The sequence below is a fragment of the Gracilinanus agilis genome, chromosome 4 (assembly GCF_016433145.1).
Source record: "Gracilinanus agilis isolate LMUSP501 chromosome 4, AgileGrace, whole genome shotgun sequence".
Classification (NCBI taxonomy): domain Eukaryota; kingdom Metazoa; phylum Chordata; class Mammalia; order Didelphimorphia; family Didelphidae; genus Gracilinanus; species Gracilinanus agilis.
In genome coordinates, this window is record NC_058133.1 from 409,940,573 (window position 1) to 409,954,447 (window position 13,875).

Here is a 13,875-nt window from a genome sequence, read left to right on the forward strand (position 1 = left end):
GTGACAGTGTTCTTTACATAATCAGCCTAAATACTTTAGTTCCTCCAAACAAATTAATGCCCAATTCAATAAATTTTAAAATTCTGAATTTTAATTTACTTAAAATGAGGCATATTGGCAAGGATCTTTATGTATTTCTGCAATCATTTTTTCTTCCAAATTTCCAATTTTTCTTCCAAGTATTTATCATTGTGATAGCTCTATTAGGAATATGTTCTGGAAAAGTATTGAGTACAGATCTGTTTTGGAAATATTTAATTTTTTTGTTTCCCAGCCACCGAAAAGGTGCTCATTTTGCCCACACTCAAGAATATTGGCTTCTTTTCATTTTCCTGAATGGTTAGATGTCTTTTCTTATAGGAAAAACAAAATAATAACATGTCCTACAAACCAAATTTAGGAAATGTAAAATCACTGATATATGTAACCAGTTCACTGGAATATCTTTCCCCAAGAGGCAATTCAAAAGTTTCCTCCTTTGCTCAAGTTGAACAGCTGTTACTGGAGAAGTTGGACAAGATGAGCTCAAAGGCCACTTCCAACTTTTAATTCTGTGGTTTTTATTCTGTATTTTAAAGACAACAATGTTTTGTAATTGGACTTAAAGGGACAGATCCATAATAGTGCTTATCATTCAAAATTTTTTTTTCTTTTGTCTTAGGAGGATATGGTTTTTAGTTTATAGTTGGGGACTGCTTCAACCCATTTGTTTTCAGGAGAGAAGTAACATTATAACTAATTAAATTATAATTACCATGTTATGACCTTGGGCAATTTATTTAAGCCCTTTGGGCCTTAGTGTTTTTATCTGTAAAACATGGGAGGTTGGACTAAATGTTCTCTAGAGTCCCTTTCATTTCTCCTTCTAAAATCTCATGATCTTCACATTATTAAGGTTTTTGGCTGAGACATACAACAATGAGTAAGTCATCCTGTTACCCAAATTGGACCATTATAAACATTACCTATTTTTCCTTTCTGTTTGTTGTTTAAGTCTCTGAAAAAAAATAAAAATAAGTTGAGGAAGACTAGAATTCATGGCCTCTTAGAAAATCCCCAACAACTCTTCCTAATGCCCCTAAAGTTTCTGGATGCCATTGTAAATATTCATAAATTTTCCATTACTGCATTTGGCCAATCTGAGGGGGTAGTTCAGGGTTGGATGTTGAAATTTGGTTGCCCAGATACTGGAACTCTTACTACATGGAATAATTGGAGATTTTTCTTTAAACCATATGATTTTTAGCATATTAAGGAGATGCTGAACTTTAGAAACTCTGGATCTGGGTGAGTTTCAGTGTCCAGTGAAAAGGGCAAGATGAACTAGTTTTCTTCACCACATGAATCATAAGGTTTCTCATCATTCTTCATTCCTGCTTACCATCCCGTACAGCCATTTGTGATTCAGTGGTGTTCTGCAAATGGGAAATGTATTTACTGTGGGTTTGTTCTGTCTGTGTTTAATCTATACCCTACTTGTCCTTTCCACAGAGGACCTGCAGTTTCGGAGGATTTGACTTGACAAATCGTTCTCTGCACATTGGGAATAATAATTCTGACCCAATGGTGAGTGCAAGACAAGGGAAAACAAATGATTGGTTTTCAAGTGATGTAGCTGCAGAGAAAGTTTCCGATTTAAAATCTCTTAAGAATTTATACTAGGTTTTTTTTTGCCCCTTGCAGGAAGCCTAAATCTTCTTTTGAAAGAGGGCTTTATATCAGCAACCTTAATGCTTCCCACTGCACTATAGAGAATGAATAATGATCCTATATGGCCTCTGTCTGTCTCTCCTTCTGTTAGCTTAGAGAAGGACAGATCTTTGATGCCTTTATTACCACATTCTTTGACTGTTATCATTACTAAAGTTAGAAGTATTGGCGTATTTGGCTTCTTTAGTTTTAGCCATTTGTGTATCCATGAAGTTCCTCATGATGAGTTTGAAGTACATGAAATATATCCACATAGGGAGATTAGGCAGAGGCTAGAACACAGGGAGACAAACAATTACCTGGATACCCAGAGCAAGGACTGTGGCCACCCCAGAGCATTAGAAGCCTGGCTCTTTTTGGAATGCTTAGTCTCTTGCAGAAAGGCCATTCTTGCTGTGACTCCCAATTCATTATGAGCATTCTCCAAATGTATTTCTGGAACCTCACTGAGGCAGAGCAGTTCTTGTATTTGAGTCTGCCTCTAGCTATATATAAATCCTGTTACAGAGAAAAAAGCATGGAATCTATAGGAGCTATTGACTCTAGGTCATCTTGGCATGAAAGATCCCAGAATGGACCCAGTCTCACTGGGGCCAAACCAAATTAGACTTTTTCTAAGGCCATTGTTGACTGCAGAGGAACATCCCACATACCTTGGGTGTACTGACATTTTCTGGGAACATCAAGGAGAACTAAATTATAGGACTCAGGTTTAGAAATGTCCTCCTTAAATTGTACTTTCTTCCAGACTTTTTTTATAAGATCATTTTATAGGTGGTTTAGTGTTACTTCTTTTTTCTTTTTCCTTTAAACTCCTACTGTCTTAGAATCAATACTGTGTATTGGTTCCAATGCAGAAGAATGGTAAGGGCTAGGCAATAAGGGTTAGGTGACTTGCCCAGGGTCACATAGCTAGGAATAATTTGTGCCAGATTTGAATCCAAGATCTCCTGTCGCTAAGTCTGGCTCTCAATGCACTGAACCACCTAACTGTCCCCTTTTGCTGTTATTTCTTTTTTTTAAAATTATATGAAACTAAAGGAGGACTTCTATGATATCTACTTAATTTTGAAATTGTTAATTTTGAAAAATAAGCATTTATTCCCCCATCTTCCCATTTTTATGATCATTTGGTACTGTGTGTGTGTGTGTGTGTGTGTGTGTGTGTGTGTGTGTGAGAGAGAGAGAGACAGACAGAGAGAGAGAGAGAGAGAAGGAGAACATATATATCTTTATCTAGTTTTTATAGCATTGATTCAAATAATTTCTTTTGAGAGGTAGCTTCAGTGAAACCTAGAGTCAAAAAATAAAATATAGTTGATCAGTCAGAAATATAGTGATATAAACTTAAATGGTGTTAGTGTTAGAATAAATTTGTTTGCATAGCTTTAAAAAAATTCCTTAGTATATGATGTGGGGTTGTGGTTTTTAAAAGATTATTACAAATATGAATAATATGGAAATAGTTTTTGAGTAATAAGACATGTATAACCCAGGGGAATTGTTTGTCAGCTCTGGGAAAGGGGAGGGAAGAGGGGAGAGAGAGAACATGAATCATGTAATCATGGAAAAAATATTCTTTAAAAAATAAAATAATGTGGAATTAAATTAAATTAAATTAAAGAACCCTTACCTTCCATCTTAAAATCAATATTATGTATTGGTTTCAAGACAAAAAAAACCTATAAGGGCTAGGTAATGGGGAATAAGTGACTTGACCAGGCTTGGACAGCTAGGAAGTGTCTGAGGCCAGATTTGAACCTAACTCATCTCCAGACCTGGAGCTCCCTTATCTACTGAGCCACCTAACTGCCCCTAAAAAGTGGCATTATTAAGGTGAATTAAGAAAAAGCTGATAATATTAGTAATAAAAATAATAATTTATTGTTACAAAGTCATTTTTCAGTTTTGTCTGACTCTGTGACCCCCTCATTCCCTCCCATTTGGGGGATCATGAAAAGTCAGATACAGGAGTAGTTTCCCATTTCCTTCTCTAACTGATTTTAGAGATGAGAAACTGGGACCATCAGGGTCAACTTACTTGCCCAGGGCTACACAGCTTGTAAGTGTCTTAGAGTGGATTCGAGTTCAGGAAGATGAATTTTTCTGATTCTAGGCCTGAACCTCTATCCATTGTATCTAGGCAAAATAATCATATAACACCCACTATGTGCTAAGTGCTTTACAAATATTAATTTCATTTGATCCCACAACAATTTAAGGATTGCTACAGTATTAATCTAATAGAATGGACACATTCCACCAGTGTGTTCTTTTGATTTTATGATATTAATTTTATTTCTAATATTTTTCTCTGCAGGGCAAAGAGGGAGATTTTGTGTACAAAGAAGTAATTAAATCACCTACTGCCTCTCGCATCTCCCTTGGGAAAAAGGTGAAATCAGTGAAGGAGACAATGAGGAAAAGAATGTCTAAAAAATATAGCAGTTCTGTTTCTGAGCAGGTATGTAACTGAAAAGCAGACCAGCATCCATGGCAACATGAGAAAAAACGTGCAATTCTCAATGCAAAGTCTTTTACAGGGCTTTTGTTTTCTTCGTTTTCAACCAACTCCAGGCATTCTTCACAGATCAGACTTTACTTTTCATAAGTTATCTGATATTGAAAAGAGGCCCAAATTGGGGATCGAAATACTAGCTCTAGGGGAGACAGAGAATTGGAGTTCAGATCCCTTATCTCTTGTTACCTATTTGTTTGGCCTTGGACAAATCACTTGTTTTCTTGTCTGGAGAATGAAGAAGCTGGACTAGATGTCCTCTAATATCACCATTTACTTCCAGATCTAGGATCCTATGAATTTGATTTTTAGGTACCAACAAAATAGAATCTTGAAAAGATGGTCCTTTGTTTTTCTTGTATTCCAGATATGTAGTGAATTTAGTTGCTCTAGAAATACACAATAAGATAGGAGGCCAAAGCTTACTAGAACTTAAATAGTAATTGTGTTTTCAAAAATTGACCTAACACATAACTGTTAAGGTAACATAGAATTGATTTTCTTTTGTTTCTGCTATAATTCCATCCCCTAGGAGCATGACCAATTTCAGGCCTTAATTGCAGTGAGAGAAAGATTAATGGCTAAGTAAATAAATGGAGTCTTAAATCTGGGCTTTGGGGTAATTCTGACCATTTTTTTTCCCAAGGAGGCCATTTTTACAATATTCCCTCATTTCTGTGGGAAGGGTTGTCAGACTGTCTTAGGCATTTAGTGTGTGTGCACGCATCCGTTCACTTGATTTTAAATTAATCAGTTTTTCCATTTGAAATATGTAAGCAACCACTCAGAAACTGCCAAATAAAACAGCTGGGAAAACAAGTATGTTTGGTTTGATAGATATCGCCCTCTTGTGGACCATTAAAAAAAGATAACCAGTAATTAGATTCCTGTAATCAACATGAACATGACTTGAACCTGGTTCAGTGGAAAATCAGCTAATAAATGTTTATTAAGCACCTACTAGAAAGCAGGCACTCTGCTAAACACTGAAGGTACAAAGAAAGGAAAAAGAAAGTCCGTGCCTTAAGGAGCTCACATCCTGATTGGGATTTGGGATGTGGGGAGGGGGTACTACATGCAAACAATTATGTAGGAATAAGCTATCTACAGGATGGATTGAGACGATATCTACAGGGAGAAGGTGCCAGACTAAAGGGAAATTTTGGAAAGACTTCCTTTAGTAGTTGGGATTTTAACTGGGTGTTGAAGGAAGCCAGGGCAGAAATGAGAAGGGAAGACATTGCCAGGGATGGGAGACAACCAATGAAAATGTTCTGAGTTAGGAGATGGACTGTTTTGTTCAAGGAATAGCCAAGAGGCCAATGTCACTAGACTATAAAGTAATTGGGGATAGGGAGGTGTAAAGTATAAGGAGGCTAAAGATAAAGGGGGCAGGTGATAAAGAATTTTAAATGCTAAAGAGGATTTTATATTTAGTCTTAAAAATAATGGGGAATCACTAAAGTTTATTGAATAGGAAGAGCGGTGACACTGATAGACTTGTGCTTTGGGAAGATCACTGACAGCTGAATAGAGAATGGACAAGAGCTAGGAAAGACTTGTCATCCTCCCCCCCCCACCTGAAGGGCCAGCCAGTGGGTAATCCAATGGTCCATACGTGAAGAGGACCTGTGTCAGGGTGATGGCAGTATCAAAGGAGTGAAGGGGGCATAAGAGAGATTTTATGAAAAGTCAGAGAAATCTTGGTTTTCCCGCTTATTATCTGTGTGATGATGACTAGACTCAGTCACTGAGCCTCAGTTTCCTTATCAGCAAAATTAGGGAGTTGGATCAATGGTCTCTGAGGTTCCTGGGAATGAGTGATTGCAAAGACACAGAAATGAAAAGGTTCACTAGCTACTCATGGGTGGTTCAGTTATACTAGAGTCTAGAGAGTGGAATAGTATGAAATAAAGTTACAGAGCCTGTGTAGGACCAGAGTGTGGAGGATGCTAAATGGTAGGTTAAACAGTTTGGACTTTATTAGGTATGAAATGTATCATAATGCAAGAAAACCAGATTGAAAATATAGAATGCAATGTTAACAAACTAAGTCTATATTCCTATGATCCTATGATTGATAGCATCTAGCAGTTCAAACAGAACTCCAAAACCATAGTTTAGCATTAGTTTAGGATGACATCAGGCCAAATTTATTGTTATTCTAGTCTGTCGTCTTCAACAGTCTAGAGAAGGGGATAGTTTTATTTTTTCGTGCATTTCTTGCTTTCATGTATTTGGTTCTCTTGGCCTGAGGTATAATATATACTGTTCAATAGTGAAGCATTTGTTATATATTCCTTTTAGACAGGCTACTATTAGGTTAGTGAGAATGAGAGCCTTCAATTTGAAGTCATTTCACATGTTTTCCAGTAAAGCACAACAACCCCAAAGTTCTGGTGAATTAAATGTTCAGGATTTGTGGATTTATGAATTATCTAATTTTAAGGTTATGCTTTGATAACAATTTGAGATCACTTTTTTAGTAAGCAATTAGTTTTTCTAAGTCTTAAGTTTGCTCTATTTAAAAACTTGTGATGTTTTTCTCTTCATTTACTTTCAAGAGATATTGTTGAGTCATTTTGGGCATATCTGACTCATTGTGATTCCCATTTGGGGTTTTCTTGGCAAAGATGCTATAATGGTTTGCTATTTCCCCTCTCTAACACAATTCACAGATGAGGAAACTGAGGCAAACAGAGTTAAGTGACTTTCCTAAGGTCACAGAGCCAGTAAGTATCTGAGGTCAGGTTTTCCTAACACCATCTAGCTCCCCCACTAATGAGAGGTAGGATTATTTTGTTGCATTGATTGGAAGTGAGGTTATGCTATTTGGTTAATTGATGAAAAAAGTACATTACAACATTGTATTCTACATTTTCAGTTTGGTTTTCTTGCATTATGATGCATTTCACACCTAATAAAGTCCAAACTCTTTAATCTGCCATATAACATCCTCCACTATCTGGCCCTACCCATCCTCTGTAGCCTTATTTCATACCATTTCACTCTCTACACTCTAGATAAACTAAACTGTCCCCTGTTCCCTGAGGAGCTACTGAAACTTCTCATTTCCATGTATTTGTTTGCACTGCTACCTTCCCAGAATGCTGTACACATCTCTTCCATGAAGCCTTTCCTGGATTCTCCTGAGTTAGAAATAAAAATGACTTTGTTTCTCCTCCAAAAAGAAAACAAAAACACCTCTCATAGCATGTGGTGCCCCTTATGTATTTATCATGTTCATATATACACACATACACACATATACATATCAGTCTTGTTTTCCCTACTTGGTCCTTCATTGCAGGGGCCCAATATCTCAATTAACACTCCACATGTTATTTATTTCTTAATGTTTCTCATGTTTCTCAATGCCTAGAAAAAAATATTTTATTGCTCTTTGTTGAAAGCAAATTGTATAGGGAATTTAGCATAGGGACTCTTTTTTTTTTTTGCTCCGTGCCTTAGGAAGAATGAATATTTTTTTTTTTCAGAGCTTCAGAACTTGGAACCTCGGGGACCTTCTCATACTGCATTTGCTTTATTTTTTCCCTTTTATGTTCTGTAGAAGTAAAGTATGAATTTGTATTAAATAAAATGGTTCTATTACTGTTGACCTTAAATGTTTGCATGGCCTGTGGAATCCCATACTTTGGAGATCATTTTTGATGAATCTGCACCGTGTAAATAATAGGTTTCATTCTGATGGTTTCATATTCATGTGACCTTACATAAATCGTGTCAAATCTTTTTTTTTCTGTGTTAAAAGGAAGTTTCTCAGTCTGTTTTAAAGTCTTACATTGACTATCTTTACAGCATCATTTTTCTAAATAAGTTGCTGGATGATGTATAGCAGCAAATGACTGTCCAAGATGGAATGGATGGCATCTTTTCCCACAGGATGAGATTAACTGTCAGCATTCTAATAAGGATAAGATTTTACAGTCTGGCTGTAAAGTTGGAAGGAATGAAAATAGGGAAAGATCAAACCATGCTGTGGCATGTGGAAAAAAGTATTATTGAATCAACTGCAAAATAAAAGCTTTGCTGTTTACTTATGTTTTTAACCAGCTTAGGCAAATCTGCCTAAATGAAAACACAAGAATTCAGTGAGTTTGGTTTTTTCCACCTGGTATCACATTTTGCTTCAGGAAAATATTGTGCTTCTTGTTAAGGCAGCATAATTATTCTGTGATGATCATTCTAGAACTGTATTCCTATTACATGGACTTTGTTTAGACAACTTTTGAAAATTACACCTTTTACTGTGACTATTTAAAGTGCTAGAAAATCTGGTTAGAGTTTTAACTAAGCATTTTAAGAAAGTATTCCTTTATCTCACTTGGAATTCTTAAGGAAAATCTAAAGTTGCCCATGAAATACTTATAGGACTATATGAAAAATAGTTGTATGGGCAACTTAAAAAACAAAATGTACCGGCAGTCTTCAAGAGCTTTTTATTCATTGAATTGTTTACTATATATCAGATACTGTGCTAACGTTGGGGATACAAAAGAAAGGTAAAAGTAGTCTCTCTCTCATGGGGCTAATATTCCAATGGAAATGATAATGATCATAATAATAACTAGGATTTTTGTAGCACCTTCTATGTTTTAAGCAACTTACAAATATTATCTCATTTGATCCTTGTAACAACCCGGGATGTAGGTGCTATTTTATCTCCATTTTACAGTCGAAGAAACAAACCTAAAAATAATTAGGTATATAGAAGAGATATATTGAGTAGGTGCAAGCCAATCTTGGTTAGCACACTGGAAAGCCTCCTGAAGAAACCTAGGATTTGATATGTGCCATGGAATTAGATAAGGAAATTTTGAAGTTAGTTGTTGATCAAAGAATTAAGAGAAAACAATTTTTCATAAACACAATGAAATTTGCATTTGTTTTATTTTCAGGACTCTAGCCCTGATGGAATACCAGGTTCTCCCCAATCATCCCAGCCTGACAAAGAGTCCCTGGATAAACCTAAACTGAAAGCTGGTGGGTCTGTGGAGAGTCTGAGGAGTTCTCTAAGTGGTCAGAGCTCAATGAGTAAGTTGAATTCCTAATTCTGATGTTTGTGTGTGAAGTGCCTCATGACAAGGTCTGAGGAGAGTTGTCCCCAAGGTTACAATGGAGCTACAAAAGACAAAGATTCAAAAATAAAAAATGTCACTAGACTTTCTGTTATAAACATTGTAACAGCAGAGAGTTTGGTAATTGTTTCTAGATCTATCGTTGAGATCCTGAAATTCTGTACAAGGTTTTTCTCACGGATCATAGGAAGATTAATTTGTTTCATTGTGGAGGAATGTGTCCAATCATCAGTAAAAGAGTTGGTCATCAGTATTTCTTACCCTTCCTCAGACACTCTCCCTGGGGCTTACCTATGAAACATTATGGAAGAGTAGAAAAAAAGCAGGACTTGGAGTGGGAAGTTATTGTTCAATCTGATTCTTCATGAGTTCATTTGGGATTTTCTTGGAAAAGATACTGGAGTGGTTTGCCATTTCATGCTCTATGTCATTTTACAGAGAAGGAAACTGAGGCAAGCAGGGTTAAGCATCTTATCCAGAGTCACATAGCTAGTAAGTGTCTAAAGCTAGATTTGAACTCAGGTCCTCTGGACTCTAGATCCAGTGGTCTATCCAATGGAGATTCAAATCAGACTTGGCCCCTTACTACTTATGTGAACTTGAGCAATGTTTCTTTTTCTCTGGGTTAGCTTATTTATTTGTGAAAAGAGGGCAACTGGGCTTTATAACCTCTAAACTCTTCTCCAGGTTTAAATTAATATTCCTTTGATCCTATGATTCTTCTTAGTCTAGTGCCTCATATTACCACTCCCTAGAACTACTGGGAATTTTCTCTACCATATTCCTTTTACCCAGCATTGGACTTAGAATCAGGAAGACTCAAATTTGAATTTTGCCTCAGACACTTACTAGTTGTGTGACCCTGGGCAAATCACTTAACTTCTCTCAGCCTCAGTTTTTTCATTTGAAAAATGGAGCTAGTAGCAACACCTACCTCCTAGAGTTGTTGGGAGGGTCAAGTTATATTTTATGTAAAATGTTTTGGAAAAATTTTTAAGTGATATACAAATACTACTAATCATTTTCATTAGTAGAAGTAAAGCTTGTATGTCGTACATCTTATTCCCTAAGTTTTCTGAGTGATAACTAACTAATCTGATATACCCATCTGACTTAATTTGCTAATGAGAAAGAGAGTTAAAGAGTTATCATCTTATTCTGGAGGCCTGTTTCCTTTCTCTTTTACCCCCAGAATAACCAGAAGGGGGAATTACACTGTTCAGCCCAGTAGGAAATATGTTTAGATGGTTAGTGTTTCAGTGTTTCCTCAGAGCACACTACATTGATGGCCTCTTGTATTTCCTAGACCAGATTTTGGGTGAAGGAAATTATATTCAGATTTTCTTGGAATGATTTTTCTATGGTTCTTGCAAGTGACAGATTTCTAGCTACTAAAACCATTGTTAACCTAAAGACTCATTCTCCCTACCCATGATGGAGAACTGAGATGTTATTATATATGTTAGTGGCATTATATATATTAATTTATGTAATTTTTTTAAATGAAGCAAATAAGGGGAGGGAAGTGATAATCACAAGGTTCTTAGTGTTCTGGATTTTAGTAGATGTGCTTATAAAGCATAAGATGACAATCTTTAGGAAAAAGTCCAGCTTTGTTAAAATGTTAAAGAACATTGTCATAAGTGTTTGAAACTTCAAGTACTAAAAAGTCTTGCATTTGTATAATGGAAACCTGCATAAGAATTGTACTGTTTTCTCTTCCATCTTCTTCCTTTTCCTGATAATCAATTTAAGAAGATAGTTCCTTTTAAAAAAGAAAAAAAATCAGTGATATGTATAGACACCATGGCATGGGAGAAAGAGCACTGACTTTGGAGTTATATGATCTGGGCAAGCCAGTTCATCTAGGTGGGCCCACAAAGGGCCTAAGAATTTTGTAGTCAAGAACCTTCCCTTGCTTATAAGACAAGAGGGTTGAAGTAGGTGCCTCTGAGAACCTTTTCCTATTCAGACCCATCATTCTACTCATACTTACTTTTAAAAACATGTTTAAATATTTTTCCAGATTACATGCCGATGCAGAACTCAATAATTGCTTTCTGACATTTTGCAATCCCATGTTCTCTCCCTCCCTCCCTTCAGACCCCCTTCCCAACATGGCAGATAGAATGATATGATTTGTACATGTGTTATCTCAAACTTATTTTTACTATTTTTTTCCCACCAAGGTGGTCAGACTGTGAGTACAACTGATTCCTCAACCAGTAACAGAGAGAGTGTCAAATCTGAAGATGGTGATGATGAAGAGCTTCCCTACAGAGGGCCTTTCTGTGGGCGAGCAAGGGTTCACACTGACTTCACACCCAGTCCTTATGATACAGACTCCCTCAAGCTCAAGGTACATACTGCCATTTTGTAATGCATCTGTTAGCCTATTTTTGCAAATGTAAAAAGAATCCCTCCCCTCTTTGCTTATTGCATGCCTAAAGCCTTGCTAAACTAGTCTCTTCTATGGTAAAAAATGGATTTGTCTTTACTTAAGAGATCAGGAGTTAAATTCTCTCTGTTCTTGCCATCTGCCCACTTGGGTTTCCCTCTAGACCAGAGGTTCTAACCATGAGTCTGTTAACTACTTTTATATCTGGATAGATAACTGTTTCAATATAATTAATTTCCTTTGTACCTATATATTTTCTCTGATACATTTTAAAACATTCTGAAAAGCGGTCCACTTTACCAGATTTCAAAATGGCTGGATGATGCAAGAAAAGCTAAAAACTCTTATTTTAGAATTCTCATTTTCCATCTTTAAAATTGCACAGGTTTTCTTTGAGATTCTGTTCTACATGTTCAAACCCTAGTTGCAAATTTACTTTTTACAGCAACAATTTAAATGACTTATATGGTCAAGGGGAGAACAAGAAATGATTTTCTCAAGTGAGATTTTAAGAGCTGTTTAAAGGATAGGAAGGAAAATTGGAAGGCTTTGAGGTAATGAGTTTACTTTCCTAGGATCCATAGCATCAGGTTCAGTCACTTGTTGCTTTCTGTGCTGGTATTTGGCCCAATGTATGAATGAGGGAGAGCATGGCAGAATTCTCTAATTCCTTCCTAAGGTTCCAATAAAAACACCTAACAACTCAAATCAATTGACATGTGCAGGAGTAGAACCTCAAAGCATGATCAGATGTGCCCAGCTCTGTGCTTTAAGTGATGCTGAGAAACTATTGCAAAATAGCAACCCAGCAAGTAAAATGTTAGCCCTAGTTAGGACAGTCATAGCATTCCCAGCTTATTTTTTGACATCTGAATGAATTATATTTAGAAATGGAAACATTCTAATGGAAAGTTGTCTGTTCCACAGAAAGGTGATATCATTGATATAATCAGCAAGCCTCCAATGGGTACATGGATGGGACTGCTGAACAACAAAGTTGGCACTTTCAAATTTATCTATGTGGATGTTTTAAATGAAGAAGAAGAAAAACCCAAACGCCCCACCAGGAGGAGGAGAAAAGGAAGACCACCACAGCCCAAATCTGTAGAGGATCTCCTCGATAGGATCAACCTTAAAGTCAGTCATTTCTCTTATCTGACATTACTTAATTTTATGGTATTTAAGGAAAGAAGGGGGCAGGTTCACAGAGACTTTAGTTTAACTGATTTGGTTTAAGTACCTTAAGCAATCGATGACAGAACTTTAGATAATATTGCAATGCTGTTCATTATTACTTAAATAATACAAGACAGAGCCTGATAGAGTGAGAACAACCTAGATTCAAATCTTGCCTCTGTCATACTGGGTAAGTGACCCTGAGTAAATTACTGTATTTCTTGGTACTATACCCTAAGCCAGAGGTGCCATATATGTGGCCCACAACAATCTTGAGTGGATTCAGACCAGGATAAAATATAAATGGAAAGTATTTAAAGAAATAAATAAAAATACAATAAAATTTGGATCATATTACATTTTCAAACTAAGTTGATATGTGGCTCCAGGGATCCTTATGTATGTCTTAGTATACCCCATTTCTATTTGAGTTTGACACCACAGTTCTAAGCAACTCTCTAAGAAAGAAGTCACCAAAAAAAAATTGCTAATCTGTATTAAATAGAGGTCCTCACTGGCAGTTTTCTACATTGATGGAATTAGAGATCTGGATGTCCTTCTCCTGAACTTGCAAAGAAAAAAAGAAAATCAATTACAGCTAGGTTCTGATTAGTGGGAATAATGAACAATGTGAAGTGGTCACATGTTTTAGAATTCAAACTATTAAAAGTTATAATTCTATAAAATATAGTGATTGGGTTTACCCTAATAGAAATATGCAGTATAAATTCAAATACTATGCTTCACAGGGATTCTTTATTTCCACTGATTAGCAGGACTAGCTGTACTTAATTGTATAATGATCACTGACTGAAGATAATTGATGTGTATGTCTAGTCTGGGTGTGAGCACATGAAAATGGCTAACCAAAGCTGTATCAGAATGTGGTCACATAATCTATGAGGCTTTTTCTTTGACGTGTTACATGGTTAGGAAGAGACATTGCTCTTTTCCTGCTACTGAAAAGTCAGTTC

General features: G+C 36.3%; 1 protein-coding gene across 1 annotated transcript in view; it reads left to right on the forward strand.

Annotated features, from left to right (window-relative positions):
* SASH1 (SAM and SH3 domain containing 1) overlaps positions 1-13,875 on the forward strand; it is a 108,545-nt gene that overhangs the window by 42,700 nt on the left and 51,970 nt on the right. Inside the window, exons 4-8 of the mRNA XM_044675459.1 lie at positions 1,492-1,566; positions 4,031-4,174; positions 9,148-9,283; positions 11,517-11,686; positions 12,653-12,862. Of these exons, the coding sequence (XP_044531394.1) occupies positions 1,492-1,566; positions 4,031-4,174; positions 9,148-9,283; positions 11,517-11,686; positions 12,653-12,862 (735 nt within the window). The remainder of the gene's footprint in view (positions 1-1,491; positions 1,567-4,030; positions 4,175-9,147; positions 9,284-11,516; positions 11,687-12,652; positions 12,863-13,875) is intronic.